Consider the following 27,570-nt stretch of genomic DNA (forward strand, 5'->3'; position numbering starts at 1 on the left):
CTAGTGGATAGCATCTGGGAAGCAAGTTTCTCCTACTGCAATAGCTGCCTCTGACACAGCCTTCCTGCTAAAGAACCAGCATTTGTTCAGCAGCTCCTGTGTCCAGACCCCAATAATTCCACAGGGAGTGGAGTAGCACACATAGGGGTGACAGTGACCCACCTTCCCCTGGCCAATTATCCTTCTCTGCTAGAAGGATGTCCTCTCACAGAAGCGGTTTCACCAGCAGAAGGGTGGAAACACCTTTTAAATAGCTTTTCAGAGCTGCTTCGGCCACTCCAAGTCAAGCCTAGAAGTTTCAGCACAAGCACCAAGGCCAGCTGAATTTGGTGGCAACAGCCTGGTCTCCAGCAGCTTAATGCAGTTAGGGAGTTTCTGGCTGTGCTTTCCACCCAGAAAACATGGCCAGGAGCTCCAAAACACTTCTGCAGCACCTTAAGACACTATGGAAAATAGTCTATATGACTTGCAACAGCAGCTTATAAGGGGGGAAAAAAGGCAAGAATTACAAAGCCAGAAGTGCAATTTATTGACAAGTTTCAAAAGTAAAAAGACTCAGCATGTTTGCTCCTCTTGGTTTAGATGTCTGAACTCTACCAAGACACCTCCACCCACCAGAGCTGTGTAGTGCTTCATCTTCAGAATTTGAAGTTTTGCTTCTTCACTGAGAAATCATATAGTCCATTTTGGCCAGTTCCAGGCTGCAGATCTGGATTTTCCTAGGGGGAGGTTGATAGCCATCAGTTAAATGTTCTGCATCTTAATAAACACCTAAGCTTTTTGCACCAGCATTTGCCTGAAGCTTTTTTTACAGAAGCTTACCATTTTATTCTTGTTTTAAAAACCTCTGCTGCTGTAACAAGCTGTTAAGATCAGCTTGACTCCAACAGGACCCTTGGAGACCAGATCAGATCCTCCTGTTCTTTACAGCACACTGAAGCTGCAGCATCCCTGTGTCTCACACACAAAAAGCAGCCAAGACTACAGGCTCAGACATCAGAGGTAGAAGAAAAGAACGGCTGGAGTGGCAGCACTCACTCCAATTAAATAGCCTGCTTGGAACAGCAACAAGCCAGGACTGCTTTGGAGAGATGTTCCCTGTGGCATCCAGTCCCTCAGGCAGGTGCTGGTGTGTAGGAGAGCATCCTTCACACCCTTTTGCAGGGACATCCTGCAGACGCTGTTCTGGGCAAAGGACTACAACAGACATTTGCTCCCTGCTGCTGCAGTTCACATCTAGACTGAGCCATGGCTCCGAGATCTGCCAAACTGCTAAGCCTCTTCCCTGATGTTTCCCCATCTGTGAGACTCAGGCTAGGACCAAGCATGGAATCTGTAACAATCATGGGACTCTTTCAACTGCTAGCTGGTGTCCTATCCTCTTTTTCCGTAAGTTCATTAGCATGAGAAGGGTCAAGTAATCCAAATGCAACCTGAGCACGGTTATCAGCTGAGTAGGAGGCTTCCATTCATAGTGACAAGCTAGCTCAGCTCCAAAGGAGGAAACTTCTCCACATTTGGTATTCATATCAGCAACTGCAGTAACTCCAGCTGATGCCAGTTTAAATTCCAGCAGCAAGATGCTATCAAGGCATCCATATCTGTTGTGCAACTCATCAGCTGACAACTCAGAGCTTTTACAGACCTTTAAAAGCAACTGGAACAAGCTGCAAGGACTACTCTAGTCATGTAGAGGTCTCTCCCAATAGCCTATTTCAGCACCCTTAAAGTCTGTGCTTCATTCCAGTGTAATAGCTTCATGTTTTCAGAGGAGAAACAGCAAGAGTTCACATACCTCACCAGAAAAGTATTTCTCTATGATATTCAGTGCAGCTTGGTAGACCATGCTGTTTTCATGCATCTGCAAGGCTTCAATTTTCTCCAGACCACCAAACTCTTCCACCAGCAGACACAGCTTTTCTGTCTCTCCCAGCTGAGACGCTGCCTGTACCATCAGATAACCAAGCAGGAAAATACAACCTTACATCAGTAACAGGTCTGAGAAGGTCTTTACTGTAAGACCCTGATCTACAAGTCAAAGGACCACAGTCCCTACCTGATCCCAGGGGTATGACTGCTATGTACGTCAAACATCAGTCCCTGCTGGGATTACTGCACAGTGGCTTAACTGCCAACCAAACAAGCTAGCCAAACCCTACTCAGCCACATCCACACACTGAGAAGGAGCAGGTGTGACCTGCCACCCAGAATTTCATTTGCAAAAGCCATTTCACTGGTTCAAAGGTGCTACAAGAAACAGGCTTTAAGTGAGAGGCACATATACATCAGGTGGCAGGGAGCCGAGCCAAGCTGAAATGCCCCCAGGACCACTTGATTTCTCTGCAGCTGCATTTCTGCAAGACCTTCACCTCTGTCCAGCTCAGGCCTTAACACATAACCTCTTTTCCTTTCCAGAAGGAGACTAAAGTCACAGAAGGGGAAGACAAACACTTTGGGAACTTAATCTTGTCAGGCCCTTTGGACAACCCAAGAGTGTTCAAGAACAAGTTAAACAACATAAAGTCTACCTCTTACTCCTGCAAGATCAGCAGCTGCTGTTCTAACCACACAACGTAAGCATTCAGCTCACACCTTGCTGCTCTTTTGGAGAAGGAATGCCAAGACATGGGAGATCTTACCAGGAAGAGATTTGAAATAGTATCCAGGATGACCAGGAGAGTTTTGCTGTCTTTGGCCAAGAGCAGGTTGAATAGAGGTTTGAGGACCCCAGACTGGACAAGCTCCACCACCTGCTCCACAGTACCTCCTGTCGTGAAGTTGGCCACTGCCCACACAGCCTCCTTCTGAGCTTTGAAGTCCCCCTGGAAGAGCAGCACAGCGAAGGCACTCCCAAGCTTTAACATCCCTCCGAGATCAGTGTGAGGCGAGGATAGCTATTTCCCTTTTATTCAGCTTGGGCTGACCCACATTCCCCAGCACCGAGTGATGGACGGACACCTGACAGAGCTACAAGAGCAGCTCCAAGCCATGCTTTCACACAGGCATACTCGCAAGTCTAAGCGCCCAGGCTCTCAACAGCCTTGAAGCAGATTGCTCAGGTGGGCACACACCAAATGCTTCACAAACGAGGCATCGTGGACCTCACGAACCTCAGCATTGCTTCTGCAGCAGCTGGATGTGCCGCTCCGCACCCATCCCTTACCTTATCGAGCAGCTCCACCAGAGGTGGCAACAACCCACAGGTGATGATTTGCTGGATCTGCCTGCAAGGACCTGCTGCAATGTTACTGAGCATCCACGCGGCTTCCTTCTGTACGGTTGGCTTTGCATGTCGCAGGAGACTGGGCAGGACAGCCAAGACACCAGCATCGATGGCTGCCTGGGTCTGCTCATCAGTCCCTGTGACTACATTCCCAATGGCACGGAGAGCTGGAGTCTAGACAGAGATTAAAAGGAGATGAGGAGAATCCATACCTCAAGGGATACATACCAGAAAGTCCAGTGAGATCCCTCACTAAGTGCTTGATCCTTCAAATAAGGAAAGCATTGTGGGTGATTACTGTTGTATTTACAGATCTATTGTCCTCCTATTTTGCTCTAAGCTGCTTTACAGTCTCCATCCAGTCTGCCAGCCACAGCAAGCTGGAACAGAGCTGTGGCTTGACCAACAACCAAGTAGTACTGCCATCTGAGGAGACAGCAGACCACGCTAGCCACTTAGAGTAAGGACACATGCCTTCCCTCTCTTCAGATGTTCCTCCATGAAGGGACCAAAGGCTGGAGATTGCTGATCATTTCTTACCATAACCATCAATTCTGGGCTGGCCATGAGTTCCACTAGCCTTGGGAGAATCCCTGTATCCACCACAATTTGGATGCGATCATTGGAGCCATCCGTCAGATAGGAAACAGCCCAGCAGGAGTCAGAAATTATTTCCTTGTCCTCATGTTCCAGGAGGCAGGTGAGGACTGGCAGCATCTTCTTCACCGCATGCAGGCAAGGGTAGGGGTTCTTGTTCCTACAGAGGTTTGACAGTGTCCATGTGATGTTCCTCAGGAATCCAACCTGAAACACAAGGGAGGTATAAGACTCACTGCAGTAACAAGTGAGGAAGAGGTAGCACCCTGGTCCCTACAGCTCAGAGATGTTATCCAGTAGCCAGAAGCTGAAGAAGGGACACAAAACAGGTGACTAAAACAGTAGATTCACCCCCTCCCTCCGCAATACTAAGTTCCAATAACTTCAGCTCTAGTGGCGTGACAAGCTACTATGACCAACAAAGGTGCCAAACAGCTTACTTGCTGGGCCCCTGGGACAAGTTACAGAGCATTCTTCAGACACAATCAGGAATTTGTTTTTTAATACTAGCATTATTAAATATTAGCAGCTCATTGTTCTAGAGTAAGTAGGGCCCCTCAAAGATTTGATTCAGTTGCATCATTCAGACAGTTCATCCCAATAAGGATGCTCCCAGGAGAGCAGTGGAGCTACATCAAAAGCATTGCAGCTACCAAGGTGTGTGTATATATGAACTGGTGCTTTGTCATGTTTCTTCCACATGGCTCCCTAAGAGGAGGCAAGGGTGAGCTGGGCTAACAGAGCAGCAAGAAGAGTTGATTATTTTTAAAAAAATCTTGCAATGTAAACTCACAGAAGGCCTAGAGGGTGTTTTCTTAATGCTAGCCTGAAAGGCCCTAGTTATGCCTAAAGGCTACAGCTTCCACCACACCCAGGGATGGGAAATCTGGAGGCATTGGTACTGCTGTTACAGCCTGAGAGCTTCTCAGTCCACCTTATGCTTCTCTGTGTAGGTGCTTCTCCCCCAGAGACCAAGAAAGCTGTGGGGCAGGCACCATTGCAGAAGGGCAGAGATAAGCCACAAACCCAACAGTTTAGAGCTACCCAAAAAAGCAGCAGGAAGAAGCTTGAAGGGCAAGTTCAGCCCTTCCACATGCATATGCAAGTCTACCTTGCACCAGTTTCATCTTATTCCCAGCTTGAGATGGTCAAAGCTGGATAGGAAAGCCAAGACTAGAGGACATCACATTGACTTGAAGACTGTCTGCTTGGCATCCCCAGCTTTCTATATAGCTGAGAGGCAGGGTCATTAAAAGCAGTTAGGACAAGGTCTCATTCAATTATACAAACAGCTTGTGGTTTATAAGGCAGATGATAGACCACCATTCACCCATTACCCAAGTGATTAAGAGCTGTTAAGTCAAGAAAATGAAGGTTATTTACTGGAGTCACAGGTGACACCAGAGCCAACAAGGGAGGAATCGCATTGCAATTGATAAGAGCATCCCTGTACAGAGGACCATCACCTGTAGAGATGAAAAAGGGTTGTTTATTGCATCTGCCCAAGTCACAAGACAGTCGATATCAAATAGCAATCAGACCTACAGGCCAGGGCTGGGTGTCTGGGCTTACTCACCAGCCACACACCATTAAGTATTTTCAGGTGGGGAGGATTTTCCAGGTAGACTGGAGTACCATCATGGCTAGCTTGTGGCAGGCTAACCAGACATGGCCCATTCTGTTCTCCCTACCGACAATACTAGTGGGTTAGACCATCCCAGCAGGATGGAGTCTTGCACTTGGCTTTGGCCAAAATCCTCTTGCAGAACCAACACAGGGTCTCAAAGGCTGCCAGGCCACACAAAGGGGCTGAAGGCCTAAGGGTTTCAATAGGGGCAGCATCTTGGAGACAAAGCTGCAGGGAGACATGGCTATCTTGAAGAGCACCAATATTTTTAGCTCCCCAGCACTGGCTTGGGCAGTGACCCCTCTGCACAGCCCTAAGCCCAGTCCTGGAGACCTCCGCTTACCTGCGATGTTGCCCAGTGCCCACACAGCCTGCTCGCTGATGTGCATGTGTGGGGAGGACAGGAGGGAGATGAAGGCTGGGATGGCACCTCCTTCCACCACCGCCCTGGTGTGGTCAGAGGTGCCAGAGGCAATGTTAGTCAGTGCCCAGGCTGCTTCGAACTGCAAAGGAGCATTGTCAGCATGGGTCAGGAATTCAACCAGCCTGGGGATGATCCCCAGCTCGATGATCTGATTGATAGGAGGGTCCTTCTGCCTGGACAGCATTCTTCTGCAAGAGAGGACAGCGCACAGCCTGCCATGAGAAGCCATGTGGTGCCATGACAGACCATAATCCTGTGGCCACGTTCAAGGCTGTGTGTGGCCTGTGAGGGAAGCAGCTCCTGTTAAGAGATGCTTGTTCAGCATCCCATGTCACCAAACCCTCTAGCAGAGGAGTTGCCATAGAGGCTTCTGCAGGAGACACATCTAAGAAGATGCTGAAGCAACAGCAGTGTGTGTTAGAGTGCAATACTTCACACATCCTTTTGGGACCATGACAGCATTATTCCGTGCTCCCCACCTTGCAGGGGTTTGAAACAGTGGAAAAAAATCAATACCTACAATTTGTTCTCTTACAGCCTGCAAGCCTGCCTCTGCTGCTCCCCAGCCCAGGAGCACCGGCCAGCCCTACACAGACCAGAGCTTGCATTTTAAATGATTTTCCACAGACTGCTTTTCCAGCTGAAAACCAGAATCGGCAACTCCCTGCTGCCGTTCTGCCTCACACCAGCACAGAATCATGTGGAGCTGCCAGGGAGATGGGATCAGGGCATTGATCAAGTCAAAGAAAGCCAGAAAAAGAAGTGCTTTCACCCAGATCTGCTTCCCAGCCTGGTTCGCAAGTGCTGGCAGAGGGTAGCAGGGAGGTGTGAACCCCCAGCTCAGAGCTGCATTAGTGCTGCCACTGGTACCCCACCACGGCTCGATGGGCTGTCAGGGCACCCTGGGTGCAGGCAGGCTTGGTTTGGGCAGGCAGAAAGCCAGCCCTGTGCTGCATAGCAGATTAGGGAGCTAGTCATGACATGCCCCTTTAGGAAGGGTCTGCTCTGGCCAGCCCCCAGTTAACACCTTGGGAGGAAAGTTTGCGATCTCACCATGAGCAGACATCCTCACAGCCATTGGGAACAGTGCTGGTCCCCCAGCATGGGGGCAGAGCACTGAGATGGCAGGTCAAGCCAGCCAAGGAAGCACCAGCAGCAATGAAGCCCCTCCTGGACCCTCAGGAGACATCCCTGCCACCAGCTGGGTGATGGTGGCACCCTGTGATCCCTCCTACCCCACCCCAGGTGGGGACAACCTTGCTCAGCTTTGACCCTTACAGAGCCAGGCTCCACAGCCCTTGTTCTGCCCAAGCCTTTGCACTTGATTTCTTGTAGGAACCAACACAATCCCTGCCCCAGCAGAGGGACAGCGAGTGGGGGGGGCAGCTCCAGGGGCCACAGCCAAACCCTTGGTTAGGTCCAACAACCACACAGGTCCCCACCACAGGCACTGCCCAGGACCACGAGAGAGCCAAGCAAGGCATCCAGGGCACAAAACAGGCACCAGCTGAGATTCCTCAGGGCAGTTCAGGTTACCAGGCTCCTTCCCCCTTAGTCATCTCTTCAGAGAGCTCTTCTAACAGGAAGAAATGCCTTCTGCCAACAGGACCCACCACAGCTCCATCAGCCACCTCCCGCCCAGCACAGAGCAGCCAGGCAGCATACCTGGTGTCCTGCGTAGCCTGCAGCTGCAGCTCAGCATCGCTCCCATTCACAGCTTCAGCGATTTCCACCAAGGACAGCTGAATAATCTGTGTCACAGGGAATGATTCAGAGTCAGATGGCAAGCCAGGACTCCCTCCAGTTTAATCTCTGCAGTCAATCAGCTGTCTAGACCCAAGTCAGTCACCACTTCATATCTAAGCAATGTCTATTCTTTATGCAATGCAGTTTCGAGATGAGGCAGAGGAAGAGAATCCACAAAAGCCTTCGAGGCAACTAATCCTTATAATCAAGCACAGAAAGAGTCACTGACACACCGTAATGGGCCTACAAACTCAGTAATTACCCCTCGCTGCACAGGGAGCCAGACGAGGAGCTTTGCCAGCTCCCAGCTAGCTGCAGCACCAGCCAGTTCTACCTGCCATCGAGGGAAGCCACATGGGACATCATCTCCATGCAAAGCAACACTGAAAATGTCTAGGCAGTCTAAAACACTCCCCAGCACTGGGCATGGTGATCAGGAACAGCACTGGCTATTTAACCCAGGTCACCCGAGCTGGATTTGGTAGCGGTCCAAGTAGATGATACCTACTGCACAAGCTGCAGCACTGATCCTGCCCAGGTGCAGAGCATCCAGCACTCACCTCATTTCTTTTGTCTTCTACTGAAGAGATACTCTCATCCATCAAACTGAATGAAATACTCCTACGCTTGAGGATCTGCTCATCCTTCTTGGCCTTTCGCAGCTCAATGTTCAGCTCCACTCTCTGCCTCCGCAGGACCTGGAGGGGAGGAGGAGGACACCATCCCACTGGTGTCTGCATCACCCCATTCCCCCAAGGAGCTCATCTCTACTCAGCTCTGTAACCCTCTGCCCCAAGTTCCCTACATGAGGAGGGCAGAGCGCCAGCAACTGCTCTCAGGCAGCTCCTTGCTATGGCCTGGAGGGTTATGTAGGAGATGGGACAGAATAAAGCCTCTCACTTCATGCCTCCCAAGAACATGGATGAACCAGCAACCAGTGGGTGTTTTTAAAAGTAGATTCGCTGAACCTGAAAGGCAAACCCTCATCTCCTCCACTGGTTTAAAGCAAGCTGACAGATCCCATGGTCTGACATCTCATACCAGCCCCCTCTCCGCAGGGATAACTGCTGCTCAGAGCTCAGCAGGCTGGGGCTGAACCATCTCCCTTCCCCAGCACATTCACTGGTGCAGCTCAGAATCACCCACCCAAAACTCACGTCCCCCTTGCCTGTGCCACCACACTCCTCACCACATCTCAAAAGCTAAGTGACCATCCCTGCTGGCAGAGCCACCTTCCCATCCTCATTTGCTACCCCATACAAGTAGATTTGGGGACAATTGCCCTTGAAAAGCCTTCACATCAGCTCCTCCCAGCAGGCAAAGCCACAGTGGGCTCCGCCATCGTCCAAAGAGGATGGCACAGGCGGGTGGTGGAGGTGGGTACTTACAGCTGCATCCTTGCCCTTGTTCTTGTACTTCCTCATCCGCTCACTCTGCTCATTCATAACTGGCATCTTGGCAGATTTGAGAGAAGCGCCAGCCGAAAGCCTTTACGTGCTTTTGGGGTTCAGAACAGAACAGGGTCAGGTCACAACCACACCAGCAACATCCACCCTCATCCACAGAGGGGTCCCCCACTCCCACCAATAGCCTGTGCCACACATTTTCTCCCCCGCCTCCTCAGCACAGGAGATGCTGGGGGTCCCCTGCCCTAAGCAGAGCACAGCAGAATCTTCACACACTGCAGCTGAGCCACTGAACTAAATGCAAGCACAAACTACCACTTCATACCAGGCTACAAAATTTACAGCTGCTGCTGTAATCCCAGGAGGGAGCTGGACACACCACTTCTCATTGCTATAGAAACATCACCTTCCTCCTGGTCTGGTCCCAGGGCTTTTAGTTTTACTTGGACACAGAGCCCAAGCCTGGCAAGGCCTTTTGCCTCCAAAAGGATCAGTTTAAGATCTGATTTAAGGACAAGTAGCCACATCCAAGCCTACCCTCTCAGCCCACCACACAGCTCAGCTTCCTACACCAGGGTCCCCCCACTAGGAAAGACACAAGATCACATACAGTGGCACAAAGTGACCAAGTTCAACTAAGCAAAGAGTTCTCCTAGAAACCCAGCTACTAGTAAGGACTGCCAGGTGAAAAACATTAAACAGGGACAGGTAAAACCATTTCTAAAATTCTTCTAGTGAGAGAAGCACAGACATACCCACAAATAAGACCAAGAGCAGGCCTTCAGACAGTTTTTGTCAGAAAAAGCAAGGCTTCCCCCCAGCAGAAGCAGTGGTGTTTTCAGAGCAGCCAGACACCACCAAGGGCCCCCCAAAACCAGGCTGTGCCTAAGCACACACAGGTGGTACATCTTCACCTTCCCTCCAGGCTTACAGCCAACACCTGGGGCTCAGAGCAGCCTCCAAGAACTCCCCTTACTTCCTCTTTCCAAGTTTAAGGCTTTGGTTTGGTTTTTTTTTATCCTTTCTCCCTGTTTCCTGCCCCAGGAACCAAGGCTAGATACCAGCAGCGTCAGCTCTTTACCCCAACGCAGCAGCCAGCCACCAAGCCACAGACATCCCCCAGCTCCTGGAGGGACCAGGATGAGCCACCTCTTGGCTTGAGCCAATTACATCCCATAGCCCTAAACCCAACAGTCAAACTTCAAGAACTTGCTTCAGCTTCCCTTCCTCTGTTTTCCCCTCCAACAGAGGAGAACAGTAACCCCCCAAAAGGCCTCTTCTTTTGGGGGAACTTCCCCCACACTGACACCAGCCAAGCAGGAGACCCAGCAGAGTCCAACCAGCAGCCCCGTACTCATCATAGGATGGAAGAAAACAATCAGACACCCAACATCCCAAAGATGAAAAAAGCTACTTACCACAGGTCTCTCTCATACCCCATTGCCCTCAGACTGCCTCTTTTATTGCTCCCATGGAGCCACATACCCCCCCCAGTTCTCCCCCAGGATTGGCTTTTCCCAGTACAGCCTCCTCGTTATCTCCAGCTGCTCCTTTACCATGGCCACCTGGATGCACCTGGAGGAGGATGGATGGTGATGCCTTCCCTCCCGAGCTGCCCCGCTCACCTCTCCCACCCACCTCCTCCATACTTTTACGCTTTGCCCATTTTGGCCTTGCCTGTGGCCAGACCCTTCATGGGAGATGCCAGCCTGCACCCACACAATATCTTGTGACGCAGGGGACAATCCGGGTCCTGTGTCCCCATCGCCGTGCGGGTCAGGGGGAGTGCAGGGGACGGGTGGTCTGGGGATGCCCCTTTTTTGTCCAGGTAGCTGGAAGGTCCTTGTGAGCCGTGATTCAAGCCAGGAGAGCAGCCGCCTTCGGTTAGCGGGGACCAGGACCATGGAGCCAGGTGGTAGCTGAGGGGAATTGGCCGCAAAGAGCTTGCAAGTGGGCTAAGACAGGATTAAAAAACTTGGAGCCGCAGCAGGCGCTGAGCTGCTGGCTGGCACAGGCGGGAGCCCGGCAGGGCTGCGGCAGGAGGTAGCATAGAGAGAAACCCAGCAGGAACCTATTATCTTCGTAAGTCCTTTAGATTTTGGCCAGGAGCTGCTGGGCAGCTCTTATCACGCTACATTATGTGCCTATCACAGTCTCCATCAGCTTTAGTCAAGAAATTGTTTGCTTTTGCGGTGCCCTAACACCAGTTACGCGCTGATGCTCGGGCTGCTTGCACAGCTTGTCCTCCTGCCTGCGCCACCGCTGTGGCCAACAGGGCTAACAAAAATAACCCTCAAAATAACCACTCGCAGCGGGGTTTGGCTACAGCACCGCAGGCAGTTTTGGGGACTCTGAAGTGCTGAAGGCATCCCGGTTTTGCAAGCTCTCCGAGCCATCGCCTTTTTTAGCAAAGCCCTGTAAAACTCACTCCGTACACTTCCATGTGTGCAGAGGTGCCAGCCCGGTCCAGCTGATGGGGAAAGAAGGAGCAGGGTTTGCCAAATGGGTAGGGAAAGCAGCTATTACAATATTTAATTAAAACCTGATTTTAAATTACTTAACATCTTTTTCAGCGAGGGAGATGGGGAGCACAGTAATTCAGCGCGGGCGCCTGGGCTCGCTGCAGGAAGGTGGGAATGAGATGGTGCTGGGAGGCAGCGGGGAGCAGCACCCACCGCCGGGGTCTGCACCCTCCGCACCCCGGGAACACAGCCTGGGCCTTCGTGCCCTGCCAGCCACGCACACAGGAGCCATTTCAAACTAAATTATATGAGTTACAGGGAACAACTAGTTCACTGTGTGGCTATTTCCAGCATGGAAATACCTATGGAAATACGCTGTGCAATACCCAAGCGGCTTTTAAGTCACGGATTCAAATCCTGGGGTCATACCAATTCTCCCTTTCAAGGCAAATGAAACAAGTTGTACAAAGCTCTGTGCAGAAGTTGATGTCGGGGGCGTTGAGAGAAGACCTTCAGATAAATCTGTTGTTTGTGGGCATTAAAAAGACAGTTGTGCTAACCCTAGATGCTATATTTTTAAGCTTCAAGTGCCACCGGTTGCATTATCTTGTTTCTTGGCTGCTTGAGACAGGAAAATTACATTTCAATTGCTTTTTAATTCAGCTTAATCTGGTGCAAAAGTTAGTGTGCACCCTCTAATTTTGTTTTCTGAGCGGTTTGTTTCCGTTAATTCCTAATCAGCCAACGCTAAATCAAAACAGGCCTGGTTCAAGCTGAAATAGATGAGTCCTCACAACCTTGCCAAGCAGTTTAATTAAATTGGCTTAAAATCACGCCCCAAGATAAGTGGGGCCAGCCTCCTGCATAGGCCAGCCCTCAGCATTCGCTCCTCTGCCTGGAGAGCTCTCTTGCCCAAGGTGCTGTAGGATACGGCCGTGCAACAAGGCTGCGAGAAGTTTATCGTTATCCTGGGCTGCTCTTTTCCTCTCTGCCCTTTCCATTCCATCTCCACCTGCCAAGTGCAATCAGACCCATCCCATTCAGTTGCCCCGTCACTGCCAGCACGAGGAGGGAGAGGATGGGGAGAGAAAAACACGGGCAAATTGATTAGCAGCCCCCCTTCCCAGCCTTCGCTTCAGTCACTGATGGCATGAGAGGTGGCGTCGCCGAGCGCTCGGCCCCAGGAGCAGGCAGAGGATGAGCAGGGCTGATTTCAACCCACGCTGAGGACACAGGCAGATCAATATTTGCCCAACGGGAAAGGGAACAACCGCTGGAGGAAAAAAAAAAAGAAACGTTTCGGTTTTCAGCATAATAAGAGGGTATCACAGCTAATGGAGAAGAAAGGAGATAAAACCCTAAATCTACATGACAGTGTCCCCTGAGCTCAGCCTTGTGTGCTCAAGCTGAAAATCCACATCATGACAGGTATGAAAAGCTGCAGTTCCAGTTTAGAGGTTTGCTTTGGGGCTGCTCTCTCCCACCCTGCCACCCTTCACCCTGCGCTCCCACCACGGGCACTGCAGGTTAGTTAGACTGGGACTGGTGGTAGATTGGAAAATACCAGTTTTAAGCCCTGAGATGAAAGCACTGATTATTCCTTCTCTGTTTTTTCATGTTTCTTTAATAGGTTTACCCTGACTGCATGCGGAGTAAGGTACTTGTCAGGAAAAATATTGGTGTGTGGCATCTCCGCAGTGGGGTTAGAAGAGGCAGGAACAGCCCGGGCTCCATCACGGGAGGTTGCACGGCCACAGCAGCTGGTCGGAGCAATCCCTCTGTGAAAGGAGAACCTCACCTGGCAGAGAGCGAGCAAAGGTAGGGATTCCTGTCAACCCCCCAAATGTCTGCTCTCAGACAGCGTATTTTCTCCATCAGCTCTAATGTAGTCCATTAAGTTAATATCAACAAATTAATTTTACTTATTAGTTACAGTAACACCAATGAAATAATCCATTCGGGTCCCTGAACCAGCTGCCGAGGTCACTGCTGGTGGATGCGGGGCATTCCCAAGCATGGCAGGGATGGAGCCTGGAAATTCCTCCTTTTTCAGTTGGGATGCATCCTCCTGTCGCACGATCCCGGAGGGAGGCAGCGCTAACTCCGCAGCCTGTACCGGTTCCCCCCGGGAAGGCAGATGTCAGGCAGCCGGTGACCTCCCCGCCGCCAGCCATTAGATTCATTTCAGTCCTATTGTTCGTGCAGCAGCCGCGGGTTTGTGTCGAGATCAGAGCCGCATTGTGCCAGGCACTAAACAAGCACATAATAAGTGACAGCCCCTGTCCGTTACAGTCTATCTAATCAGGACATGCAGAAGGTGGGAGAAGGGATTTATTGTTATCCTTGTCTTACTGTTGAGCCAGAGGCAAAGCTGAGCTCCGCAGCTGGATTTTCTGAGGCTCAAGGTGCAGCTTGTTGTTTTCCCTAATTTAGTGTAGCAGCCTCAAAAAAGTGGTCCTGCTTTTCTCCCCCTCCCTGGCTTTTCTCCCCCTGCTCCTCTGCAGCCGGGCAGCCATGGGGATGCGTCAGTTCAGACAGCTCATTTGCAGGGAAAGCAACCCATGAAAATGAAGAAAGAAGTATGGGTTTCCATCAGTTTGGTTGAAACAGCTCCTGCTGTGGCCATGGGATCGTTAGAGCTGGTGGACAAGGAGGAGAGGTGTCCCCGAGGGCAGGCAGCAGCGCAGCAGCGCATCTTGCATTGCCAGCAGTTACAGCAGGTCAGGGCAAACTGGTCCCCAGGTCAGGGCAAACTGGTCCCCAGTCCAGTTCCTCATCCCTGTGGTCGGTACAGGAACGTATCAGTGCTCTGCCATCACCAAGAGGAGGGAAGCCTGTCCTAAACAGCTTAATTTTCTCCCAAATACCTGGGAATTTGGCCCATTTAAGCGGGTTTGATAAATACCAACTCTGCCGTGGTCGCCTGCTGTGCTGTGGGACGTCTCCACTCCTGCGATCCTAGTTCAAGTTTGCCAGGAGTTTTTATGGGGTTGAGCAAATAACACTTCTATGGGGTTATACGGCCCAGAAAACTTGTCCCTCTGTGTGGTGCTTTTTAAGGCAAAGTGTTCTTCAGTGCCTTTTTCCAGCCCAGAAACTCAGGAATGTAGGCGCTGAAAGAAAAAAAAGAAAAAAAAAGTCACATTACTGTTATACAGGAGAGATCTATATTTATTGACAAAGAGGCCTGGCAGAGCTGGGAATTCCCTAGGAATTAAGGAGAAGGGAATTGCTATGCGGGAAGACGGCTTGTAAAGTGGGTGACGCCGGGAAGCGTAACACCAACCGATTATCCCGTCAGCTGGGCTGAAGTCGGTGGGAGCTGCTGCGGAGCTAACTGAGCCTGGGGAAGGAGCACAGCTAACGGTGTGAGTTGTGGGAGCCCTTTCCCACTTGCCAAATGCAGTTGTTAATGTCCATTAGGCGGATGGTGTAAGCGGATGCCCCAGAAAACCAGCACAGCCCTGGAGGGCCTGTAACTCCACACCAGGCTGAAAGTTAAGGAACTAATTTTAACTTCTAAGCAGCATCCTTTCTGCCAGCCACGGAGGGATTAGAGTAACAGTTTTTGAAATTATTTAAAAATAACTTCAGACTTAATCATAGCTATTTATTAAATCCATTATCCTCTGTCAGTTATGGGACACTGATTTATTCAGCTGCAGAAACTATAATCACCTATGGCCAATAATCTTACTTTTTTTTTTTTTTTTCCCCCTAACGGAGCCCAGTAATAATTATTCCTTTAGTCCCTGAATCTATAACTCAAGGAACTGAAACAGAGAAATCTATGGTGAATTTGGGGATGAGGCACAACAGAGTGTTGGAGAAACCTTGGACTTCATGAAAAAACACATAATTTTGTATAACTCACGTGTGACCTTGCTCCATGGCACCTAGCAGGAGAAAGGCTAAGGAGTGGAGTACATTGTAAATCATGTAGCGGGGAGAAACCCCATGAAAACCCCAGAAAACCCCCATAAATCACGGGGTCTTGAGCTTCTGGATGCCACGTTGCTGTCAGGGAGCCCACATGCAGCTTAATTAGACGAGGAGATGAGCTTTCCCGTTCTCCTGCGTGCACAGTGCTGGTCCTGCGGTTTTCCTCGGTGGGGAGGGCTGCCAGATGGCTGTTCACCTTGCTCCCACGCCTCTGATTATCACAGCAGTTCAACAGAAATTACTGTCTTCGTTTAAAATGTGTATTTAGGGGCCTTTCCTTGAAAGCCATGCTTAGGAAATGCTAAAAAGAGGATTCAACATGCATATTCCACCTGATCCCAGAAGCTGAAGATAATTTTTTGCTAAGCCCAGGGGCAATATTTGTCTCTGTTTTGACTGCTTCACATCTCGTACACATACTGATTTGGTAATGAGCTTTTTTTGGGGGGGGGGGGGGGGGGGCAGTAATTACATCTCACCGTGCCATCTCCTTCCTGCCACTCCACGGCTCGGAGGTTTGTCCTGGACAAGCCGATGGGAGCAGGTCCCTCCGCACCGGCACAGCCCCTGGGCAGCACCATCCCCCTGGAGTGATCCTCCAAGCAGATTTGTTTTAACTGGAGCGGCTTGCATTAGGGGATTAGATACGTAAAAATACGTACTCAAATTCTGCATGTCACTCCGAGCGGGCAGGTAATCGGCGTGGTCCACTTTTCTGAGGCTGAGGCACACAACTCCCTGGGAAAAAGGGCAACAAGGGGAGGAGGAATGGCAGAGCCCTCTCCTGCCTGCTCCGTCTTGTCTTTTCTGCTCCTCAGTGTTACAGAGTAAAGTGAACAGGAGGTGCCCGCAGCACAAACGGAGCGTTCCAGCAGGTGATCTCCCAAACACAGACGGTGAAAGCCCTGCAGACCTGCTAATGAAGCTGCTGATGGCTTATGTCGAGACCCTGGCAATCATAGCCCATGGTGAGGACTAGGGCTGTGGTTTTACTGGTGTCCTCGTCCAGGGCTGTGGATGGTGGGCCAGTCAGAGATGGGGTGGAAAGAAGCCCCAGGTCTGTGCTGGAAGGGACGGACCCAGGGACAGTCCCAGGACGGGGCTGGGATTTGGGACCATTTTGTGGGTTGGGGCTGGCCCAGTCCCACTGCTGGGGGCTGGGAGACGGTCCCTCTCCGGGACGAGGTTGGGGCTCCCGATGGCCTCTGGCTAAGCACAAGGATTTGGTTGGTGGTGGTCCTTGGCCAGAACCAGACATAGAGCCCTGAGGCTGACGGTTGGGGTTAGGCGAGGACTAACTGATAGACCCCGCTTCAGGTTTAGGGTGGGTTCTGAGGGTTTTGGCTATTCCTGACCTCTGTGTCAGGAACATTTGGAGAACTACGGTAGGACAGACAGGAAGGGATGGTCAGGTGCTCGAGCTGTTAGTCCACACTCCTTTCCAGATCTGGGCAGAGACCTGTTTTCTGACTTAACACTCCGCTGCTGTTGGCAGACACAGCTAAACCCTGGTGGAACAGTTGGCTCAGCCCTCTGTACAGCTGGTCCACCTAGGGCAGAGACACTCGGCAGAGCTCTATGTCTCTCCGTGAGCTCAAATGGCCAAAGTCTGTCCTATGGATTAAAAATTCCCAACCTTGCCAACGGTCTGTGTGGGGTCAATTTGGCGCCACATGCCAGAGGTTTCAGGGGATTTTTTCGCCTCTTTTTCCTTTAAAAAAAAACCTTCCGAAATTTTGGGGCTGTTTCTTTTGCCTCCATAATTCTTTGCATTAAAAGAGTGCTACAGCTGAAAAGCTGAGCACTGAAAAGTTAAGACACCAGAAAGACAGACTTGAACTTCGCTTTCATGTGCATACACCTCCCCGTAGAGTTTTTGATCGTATTACTGCAGACTGTCTTCTGCAAGACTCATGACTCACTGAGCACCTAGTGGGATTTGAAAGTACTTGCTTGGCATTGTCCCCATCAGACCCTCTGTGCCTCACGAGCAGCGATCTGCCCTTGTTTGGTTAGAGACTGGTCTTGTCTCCGTACAGCCAATACCCCTCCAGCCCTCACAGGAATACACTGATCCTCCCCAAGCAAGCAACAGACGACAGCTGAGAATGAGGATACAGCTTTCATTACAGAACCAGTATTATTTTTTAAATGACTAATAAATGCAAAAACGTCTTGCAGTCTCCTGGGCCAGATCTTTATATAACCCAGTGATCCTTCAGCAGGGCTTTCTGGTCTGGATACCGGTCCTCCCCTAACCCCCGGAGATCAGTTTGCTGCTGCTGCTGCTACTGAAACGCAACCCCAAAAGGCAGCATCTGAACCGAGTTCCTTGTTACTCCAAGGCTCGTCACTACAGCACAAAGGCTGAGGCTCTAGACCAAGCCATCAAAAGCGATTTTGTATTTTCTGTTCCTCACCCTGCCCTCCTCCATTTACAACCTCCTTCTTTGTAACTGGGAATGTCACCATGGACACCTGGGCTACCGCGTTTAGCCTGGGATCCCTGGCAGCACTAAGAGGGATTAACCAGAGCCTTTCTTCCACATGGTCTGTATTACATGGGCTGGTTTGCCCCTTACCTGAAGACCGTTTTCCAACCTAAAACCTAGTTATGCTCCCCATCCCTTCGGGCAAGAAGGCTGGACTCTCAGTTTCACCTTAACATGATGAAGAAATCTGTGTCAGGGCAAGAAACTGAGCCCACACCGAAGGCAAACATCCTGCTTAGCAGACAACTCCCTCCCCGTGATCTGTTGGCCGCAGAGCTTGCTGTGCAGAGCTATCAGGCCACGTTACTGCACGTCTCCTTCATTTTCTAAGAGAACCTTCAAAAACCTCCTTACCGGATAATGTCATCATTGTAACGGGATGCGGCTGGATGAACCAGCTGCAGCCCAACGCGGGCTGTCGCAGTGGGATTTACAGAGTGCGGTGATGTGCTGGAGAACAGCGTGGCCAGGGATGATACAGGACGGGGTCTGTGCTATAGAAACTGCGATGACATTTCATTAAACTCAGCAAGAGGCATCCTAGTTTCTCAGGAAGCAATTTGGCTGAGTTCTAGTCGTTGCTGATCTGTCCATGGGCTGAGTGAGCTTGTAGCTATTTAAGGTTTGCCATTTTGACCCGTATCACTTCATAGAGAGATCCGATTGCTCCCTTTGCAGCTCACTCCTCCTATGCGCTCAGAACAGACATTTATGCACGTTACACATGAGCGAACAGGTCAGAACCCATTATTTATTTGCTGCATTTCACGTCTTTCTCCAAGATGTTTGTCTGAGAACTGTTTATGATCTCCATTCACAGATTCAAGGTTTGAAATAACGACCTAAAAAAGCCCAGAAAATATGACTTGCTGCGGATACATTCCTGAGACATTAATCACAATTCTCAATATTCAAGACTTGAGCTGGCCACGGTTTCTGTGGTATTATCCTGCTCCTGATGGGACATGCTGAGTTCTTAGAATCAGATTTTCAGGGTGAATAGTCAGTTACAAATTCAAGAGGTGGGTGTAACATGAACTCTCTAATTTTCACCTCAAAGCGGCTGTTTATCTGAATCTTCCTGCTTGGAAACTCTATCCCAAGCGTATTCACCCAAAACACCCACAGTGGCAATACTTGCAGAGTAACCACATCCCAGACACTCCAGCTGAGGCAAATATAGCAGAGAAATACTTAAAGCTGATACAGAAGCAGTTGCCTTTCAGGGCAGTTCACATCCCCTAAGCACCCGAAACAAGACCATAACACGACAACGGCCTTTATCCTCTCTGCTTGTAGGAAACACACAGAATTTATTCATCATAAACATGGGGCCTAGAAATGATTTAAAAATGAAACTTTAATTCCACCACCAACACGGCTGCTCCTGCCAAAGCTTCAGCCTGAGGTTTGTCTGCCAAAGATCAGCTCCTCTCACCGATGAAATCCGCCAGTCCGCCTTGGCAAGAAGGGCACAGCCAAAGACATGACTTTGAACGAAGGCTTTATTAGACGGTCTTTCTATTTCAGCCTCTTGTCCCTATACTCCAGCAGCCGAATTCATAAAACACCCTATAAGGAAAGGAAAGACAAGGAGAAATCCCCACGAAACGAAGCATTATCTGATCTCTCCTGAGGGACCATAGCTTTCCCAATCGGGCTCCCAGCGTTACAGTCCGCTGAACTTACGGATAAGGAATGTGTTGTCTCTTTTAAAATGTAAGTGCTGGCTCAGGCCCTTTGGGCAGCTGTGAAAGAGCCTGGCCAGCCCTTGTAAACACACATCTTCCAGGATCGTGGGTTTAGCCAGGTAGGTACTTGCAGAGTGTGGGGTGGAGAACAGGAAGGACCACGTGGCAAAAATCGCAAGCAGAGGCAGAAAGAGAAAAGCGCAGCGCCCGCAGGTGTACATGAAGCCCGTCTGGATCTATATTCACCCTGTTTTATAACAGATAGACTTGAACTCACAGGTATTTTAACCATAAGTTTATTAAGTTCCGTGTGATTTGGGGGAAGTGAAATTTCAGAATTTTAACTCACCCCCAATTGTTGGCATGGCCTTACCACTTGACCTATGGCTTTTGGAACTACATTTACACCCAAGCTTTTAAAAACATATATTGCCTCTGGGTACCTAAACAACACAGTTGAGGGCTGCCTTTAGAGAAGCTAAACACCAGTCACTCCTACTGACTTTAGACTGAAAGGCTGGAATAAAATAGACTTTTTGTAGGTACTCAGTCTGCCAAAGACTGGACTGACAACGAGTGGACAACTCTGAAGATTTAAGTTTTCGTGCTGTGCCTCAGTTTCCCCAGCTGTAAAAGCATGGTGAGGCATAAAAAATGTCAAGTTCCATTAAGGTCTGAGACCTGCACCCAAGAAACTCTGTTTGATGCGGGTATGAACTATTTTCAGTCACATGCATTTATCTTCTGTAGGTGTTTGGTTTAACATTTCATTGATCTGTTTCAGAGACCATGCAAGTCCCTGTATTTCAGGAAGATGACAGATAAAGCGTAGACCTGCATCAAGTCTCAAATATACGTTGCCAATCTGGGCATCTAACACCAGCAAGTCTACAGATCTAACTGTATAGATTGAGAGGGGAAATGATTGCTGAGCTGCTATAGTCTCTTACCGCTGCCTGATCAGAAGTGGAAATGGTCAGAGGAAAGTTTCTCCTTCCTGCTTTATGGGTGAAATTCATCCCAGAGCAGCAGATCCCAATTGACGGTGTTACACCAGGACCTCCTTGAGCCCTAAAACCGGTTTCTGAAGGTGCGGCACTGCTGCCTTGGAGTCCTTGCACACATATATTTTTAGACCACCAAGGTTTTCAGGAGGATGGTGGGGAAAATGAGATCACCAGAAGGGCCAGCGCCGTCATCGTCTCCAACCAGTGCTGAGATACTCTGATTTCAGCCCAAGCAGTAGCCTCTGAAACCAAATCCTGCTGGCAAAGAGTCCCCCCCCCCCGCCCACCCCAGTTACCCCAGACTAACTCCAGTGCAGCCGGCTGTGACTCACAAGACTGGCGCGAAGCATTGCTTGGGGCTGTCATCACGGGGGCTGCAGAGGTGGAACGGAGAGCAGGAGAGCAGCCCTCGGCCTGGGCAGTGTGTCCGCACAGCGAAACAAAGCCACAGCACAGCCCGTGTTCCCTTTAATCTAAGTAATGCATAGTAGTGATGAAATCAGCTTTGCCTCTGCAGGGAGCAACAAGTTGAGCAGGTATCGTAGGTCCCAGGGAAGCATGTCTTTAGGTAGCTGGACACTAACGAAGACTACTCACTATCTGCAGTTTGACTGTTGCCTTGACAACATTAAAGCTAGTTCAGATGTGTGGGTGGGGGAAGGAAGACTGCTTGGAGTGTGGGACATAGTCTGCTCCCGACAAGGAACAGGTCGCAAAAAATGCAAAGCCTTGGGACATGAGTCATGTCCTTGAACTCCTCTGTTGCCTCCTGTGGAATGGCTTTGCCACAGGTATGGTCTCAGGTTGTGACAGGGGTCAAAACCACCAAGGGGCATGTGAAGTGGATCTCGTCCAGGATGACCCTGGTGTTTTTTGATGCCTGAGGACAGGAGCTGATGAACCAGGTCCTCCCTTTCAGGTTCCTCTGAACTCCTTTCACAACTGTGCCTGCATTTCTGCTATTTTGTGCACTGCTGTAACCTTTCACAGCAGAAAGGAGTGTGTGTGGGGGTTATGCCCATACTGCATAAGAGGGTTTATGCCCATACTGGACAGGAGGCATCTGCACGGGAGTTGCCTTACCCCAGGGAGCAAGTGAGAAGCTCTGCGCTTGCCCTGACTTACAGCTACTTCAGGGGTTTCTCTGGGAATCACAGAAAACCACCAACACCCTCACTACTCCTGAAATCCCACTGGCACCCCCCATCCAAGAACTGCCCTCATCAGAATTGGGCCTCAGGGTCTTGTGGTGTTCAGAAGCAAAAGATGGAAGAAATACCCTCCTTCTCAGCCACAGGCAGGTTGCCAGTGGCCCGGCACTGGACAGTGAGGAAGGCTGAAAAGAAAGTGGGAATATTCTCCCTATGTCTCCTCAGTTCATCTCTCACTTTCTGGCCCCTCTTAGGAACTACCACCTGGGTTTGGGATGTTGACTTGCCTGTTCCTTCTGCTGCAGGTTCCTACAGAACTGGAAGGTATTGTTGGTGTGAACAGGACAGCACCACAGGAAATTCCAGGCTTCTTCAATCTGCTTTCTCAGCAACGTAGGAAGCACTGTTCCCCTTCTCCTTTCCTTCTAGTTTTACCTTCTGCCTAAAAGAGAAGCCAAGATGTCTGATGGTTATGAGGAAGAATGTGTGGATGATGCTGACCCCATGCAGTTCCTGGGTCCTCCCGAGAAAGAGAAAACCGAGGCCATGAACAAGCCCTATGACATCAAGACATCCTGCTGGGTGAAGAATGGGAAAGGGGGGCTCCTTGCTGGGGAGATCCAGTCTGAAAAGGATGACAAAGCCATGTTGAAGATAGTAATCAACCAGCTAAGCTCTACTTGATGGGTTCAACAGGAAAGCTGTAGCCTGCTGCCCCCAGAGGAAGTGCAATGACGTCTGGGTCCAGACCTGTTTTGCTCTGTGGGTCAGCCAATTTGTGGGACACCTTTCCTGAGGCCACCGGGCAGGGGCAGTGGCTGCTAGAACCAGACTTGGAGTGGAAACATGTCCAAGAGAGTGTCTTCCCACGTGGTCCACAGAGACCCATCTGGAATAACATCACCTACTTCCTCTTCCCCAACGCTGCAGACCATCACACTGAAGAATGTCCAGCAGATGGATGGAATGGTGGATGATGAACCCACCCGAATTCAACCAGATCGATGACATGGCAAACGTGACCTTCCTGAATGAGGCCAGCGTCCTGGACAACCTATGTCAGCACTACACCCAAATGAGGATCTATGATTTGAAAGGGCAGAGGGGAATGGCAAAGCAGCGTGGGGTAATGGCAGGACAGGAACCCGTCCCGACTCAGAGGGCCAGCCTGTGCTGTTGAAAATTGTGCGTGTGCTTGACTTAAATCTTCCAATGTCAGCTCATACCCAAGCCCCTTTTCCCTGCCTGTCTTCTGTCACTTGTTAAAAGCAAATGGCAAGGCACCAGGACATTTGAGTTCTCTGCTTTGCTCTGCCCTGTCTTCAAATTAATTCCCTGTCTTTCTTTTTTCCCATTCATAAAACAGGGGGTGATACTGATCTGTGGCTGCAATGAATCTACCCTCACACAGAGCTCTGGGGGCTTGCAGGTGGTCTGGAAACTGAAATAAATAGCAGTGGGAGGAATAATCACAGTGTTTGCAGAGAGCATGGAGATTCCTGAGAAAACAGTGCTGTAGAGCAGCCTCAGGGATCCTCGGCCAGGTGGGATTTCCCAGCACTTTATTTCCTGCCACCTGCAAAACCAAAACACAGTAAAAAATGTTTTATCTGGGTAAAACATTGTGAAGAGCACGTTATCCAAATAATAAAAGAGACGTAAGCATCAATAATCAGGGAGGGAGACCTGGTCTTTTTTCTCATGATAGCAATGAAGTATGTTGTTTGGTAGCAAACAAAAAGAAGCCCTCCATGCTACTGGCTGCTTCAGCATGCAGAGGCATTGCAGCTTGTAAGGCTGAGAGCAGTGGTTTCTCTTTTCCCCTTCTTCTCTTCTCTTCTCTTCTCTTCTCTTCTCTTCTCTTCTCTTCTCTTCTCTTCTCTTCTCTTCTCTTCTCTTCTCTTCTCTTCTTCTCTTCTCTCTTCTCTCTTCTCTCTTCTCTTCTCTTCTCTTCTCTTCTCTTCTCTTCTCTTCTCTTCTCTTCTCTTCTCTTCTCTTCCCTTCCCTTCCCTTCCCTTCCCTTCTCTCTCTTTTCTTTTTCTTTTTCCTTTTTTTTTTACTTTTTCTCTTTCTTTTTCTTTTTCTTTTTCTTTTTCTTGTTCCCTCTGACTCTGCTCTGGGGGTCGATAAAACAATTCGGAATTTAAAGACATACATAGCAGCTACATTTGGTCTTGCAGCAAAAATCCTGTTATTCTAGCCTTGTGGGATTCCTTCGGTGGCTTCCTATTTCTCCTTCCATCTTCCTCACCACCAGAGCTCTGGATTGTCATGTCCCAGCTTGTACCTCTGCGCCTGTTTCCTCCTCCACAACTTCTCCCTGCGAGGCTGTCCCTACCCTACACACATTCCTAGCCTGTCTTATGCTGCCCTCTATCCTTGGAATAACCTTCCTCTTCCTACAAGCAATAAACCTCTTTCCTAGCTTTCTGCCTGCAGACCCCAGCGTTCCCCTACCATTCCCCCCTGGGTCTCAATCCTGGCATGACCCCAAAAGTCTTTTCTGGAAGACTGAAGTACTAAGCACTGAAAACTGCACCACACTTTGCATTTGGTGTTCCTTCTTGGAACTCAGGAGATTAGCCAGACTCCTGCCTGCTCCAAATCCACAAGGCTGGACCTCTGTGGAGAACCTTTGGTAGGGCTGAACCTGAAAAGGAACTACTGCTCGCAGCAGTAATTCAGCTTTCTGTGGGAGCTGACTGACAGAAAATGTATTTACAGGGTTGCTTTGGATGGTGAGGAGTAGTTGTGCTCAAAGCCTAAATCTTTAGTGTTGAGCATCCTGCCGATGCTGACTTTTATCTTCTTTCTGTAGGAATCCCTGGAAGATCGAATCATCCAGGTGAATCCTGTTCTGGAGACCCTTGATAATGCTAAAACTACGAGGAAGAACAACTCCTCCTGTTTTGTAAGTACCAGCCCTTCACTGATAGGTCACTGGTACGCCATACAAAGATGTTCCCTCAGAAGAAATAAAAATAAAAATTATTTTAAAATGCTTCCTCAAGCATTACAGTTAGTTTATATTTACTAACATTTCACATGAAGGATTATTGGTTCCCATTTTCTTGAACCAAGTTTGTCGGTCGATTTTGTTTTGACTTCATATTTTTATATGTGAAAAGAATAAAACAGTTTTGATCAACCCCAAATCAATGCCCTTTCAACTGTTTACTTCTGCAAAGATTCAAAATGCTTTCATTTTTGGCAGATCATTTTTAATTTTGAAATTGTCAGTGAAAATGTAAAATGTTGGGATTTTCAACTGAAGTCTCATTCCTCTCTTTCTGTGTGCTACATGCTTCTGCCATATGCTGCAGAGAAAGGAGGATTTCTTTAAGCTCTAATACAGAATCCAAGAAGAAAGAGGTTTTTTATAGATCTGATCTTTGAAAAGATTAAATTTCCTCTCACTGACTTGCAAATTTGCCCCTACAGGCAATGCTGTCTGTCCCTGATGAACGCTCAGAACCTCCCAGCCACTTTCTGTTTTCCTACAGATATTGCAATCTTGATTAACAGACTCATTTTTTATTTTCTCATCTAGGGCAAATTTATCTGAATTCACTTTGGTAGCACAGGCGAGCTGGCTTGGGCTAACACAGAGTTGTAAGTAAGTAAGCACATAATTCTTGATATTAATTTTGCTTTGGATTTTTTCTTGTGTTGAATGGAACCTGTTCCGATTACATCAGACACGTGCAAATCTGAAATGAATTCTGTTAACTTGCGGGATCTGCACTGCTGTAAATGAAACCAAAATCTGCCCCTACTTCCACAGTGAAGTTACGTGCTTTAGATGATGACAAATTTATTTCTTCCTTCTTTAGTTGCCTATGAGACTCTGTGAACACATAAACGGCACAATGCCTCCCCCAAAAGCTGTACACTTTTCATTCTACAATTATATTGGAACCATTACTCACATTCATCAGTACAACACTATAATTGTCTTGCAACCAAGACCCTAAAAATAGCTATCCAGGGAAGGTGCATTGTTCTTTGTTTGCACACGTGCATCCAAGACTAAATTGAGAACCACAAATCCCAGCTCTCAAGGTAAAAAGACCCCACCATGTTTCCTGACTAAAGCCCTTTAGCATGCAGAAAAAGGAGAGAGGAAACATATGGACCGGTTATTCATTAATGTGGGATTGTCTGCATCCCTCCTACTTTCAACTCATCCCAGATTTGCATCACACCCAGAGACCATATGTTGGATTTGCCTCTCCGGACAGTGGGCCAAGGCAAGTTTCAGGTTGTTTACTGGCAGGTTGCAGCTTCTTCCAGCCCGGCCTGGAGAGCACGGGCATGGACAGACCTTCACTGGGCAAGCAGCAGCACTGGCACGAGGTCCTTCTGTACCCTCGCTGGAGCTCTGCTGGCAGACGGGATTGTACGAGTGCTCCCTGAAGTCACCTGGACTAACTAAAATTGACAATAAAGGTGGTTTGAGTCAACCCAAATTTGTCTGAAGAGCTCACATGATGCCATTCACCAGCAGAGCTATACGGACAGAAGACTTCAGCTGAGAGGCAAGGATGAAAAATGCCCAGTCAGGACGGCCAGCAAGTTCTGGTGATTTGGTACAGCTGAATGAATTGATACAGTGAGGTCTACAGGAGGGTATTTTTTGTGGAGGCCAGAAGCCAAAGTAAGCATGTTAGTGCCTGACAGGAGGTATGGACAGTGATTACAGGGTACAAAACATCTTTTCCAGAACTCTTCTCAGAAAGAAAGGGCAGCAGAAGGACATGTTTCACAGGTCAATCTTACAAACCATGCACTGACAATTCAGTGGATGCTTAGAAGTGGGATGAGTTAGTCTGGAGATCTGTTCCTGAGCCCATAACTGGACAAGTGATGGCATCTTTGCCTCCAGCTGTCAGAATAGCTGTACTAAAACTTGGGCCAGTGGGAATGTTGTGAAGCTTAAAAGCATGCTTTGGGAGCATCACTGAAGGACACTATGGTTCTTGCTGCACTCACAGGACTTCCAAGGGACATTGGAGAAATGCTGGTTTCACTGATATCAAAAGCAAAATTCTCACTGACATTCACAGGGCCATGATTTCTTCAATCTCTGGCTGCCACCTGCACCTGGATGTGTTTCCCTCTGTGTTTCAGGTCTAGAGAAGTCACCTCTCATTTCCCAGGAATAGCTGAGAGAGATTATCATATCTGCCACCAGATTCTCTCCAAGAAGAAACTTGGAACTTACTGGTATGGCACTTTCTGTGTGTTATTCACTCCCTTTAATGCACACATCCCTGCTCAATCCTCTGTTTCTAGAATAAGAAACCTACTCACCAGAACTGTACTTGGCTAGAGATTGAAATAGGTTCTCTGCAGTGGGGGTTCGTTACTAATTATCCAGGAAGAAGAGGATTGCAAGTGACTTTTCCTTAGGCAGGCCAGAGTGAGAAAAGAAAGCTGTCTTCTCTTATCTTGATCAATGCATGGTGAGGTCCCGCTTGATCTGGCAGGGCTGCCACTAAGGTAAAAATGATCATTTTCAAATTGAAGTGTTGAGCTGCTTCGTGTCAATTGCTTACGTATCCCCAGGACAGGAAAGACAGCCAGGACAAGTTTTTCAATACTGTTGAAAAGGTTTGGGCGTTCAATCCCACTTACTTTGACGTGGCTGCTATGTCAAAATCTCCTAGGTAGCCTAAGCAACTCATCCCACAAAAGGCTTTTTTCTTAAGTGATACACTCAAAACGTGCTCAGGAATTGAAACCTAGAAGAATCCTCAGTCTCCAGTCCTAAAGCTCACGCTATGCCTTGGTTGTAGTGAT

General features: G+C 49.1%; 1 protein-coding gene across 1 annotated transcript; it reads right to left on the reverse strand.

Moving 5' to 3' along the window:
* Positions 1 to 482: 482 nt before the first annotated feature.
* KPNA7 (karyopherin subunit alpha 7) lies at positions 483 to 8,278 on the reverse strand. The gene is made up of 9 exons (XM_049791036.1): positions 8,178 to 8,278; positions 7,537 to 7,622; positions 5,791 to 6,059; positions 5,204 to 5,286; positions 3,764 to 4,027; positions 3,164 to 3,397; positions 2,640 to 2,822; positions 1,796 to 1,945; positions 483 to 719 (listed from the first exon to the last, which is right to left on the reverse strand). The coding sequence occupies exons 1-9, from the start codon at positions 8,217 to 8,219 to the stop codon at positions 639 to 641; spliced, it is 1,392 nt and encodes a 463-aa protein (XP_049646993.1). The 5' UTR covers positions 8,220 to 8,278; the 3' UTR covers positions 483 to 638.
* Between the last annotated feature and the right edge of the window lie 19,292 nt (positions 8,279 to 27,570).

This window comes from Accipiter gentilis, chromosome 33 (genome assembly GCF_929443795.1).
Source record: "Accipiter gentilis chromosome 33, bAccGen1.1, whole genome shotgun sequence".
Taxonomy (NCBI): Eukaryota; Metazoa; Chordata; class Aves; order Accipitriformes; family Accipitridae; genus Astur; species Astur gentilis.

Excerpts from the sequence above, each read along its gene's own strand:
- KPNA7 (XM_049791036.1), bottom strand. The coding sequence starts at position 8,219 with ATGGATGAGAGTATCTCTTCAGTAGAAGACAAAAGAAATGAG. Across the intron at positions 2,823-3,163 it reads TGGTGGAGCTGCTCGATAAG|GGGGACTTCAAAGCTCAGAA; the intron begins GTAAGGGATGGG and ends CTGCTCTTCCAG. Across the intron at positions 1,946-2,639 it reads CTATTTCAAATCTCTTCCTG|GCAGCGTCTCAGCTGGGAGA; the intron begins GTAAGATCTCCC and ends CTGATGGTACAG.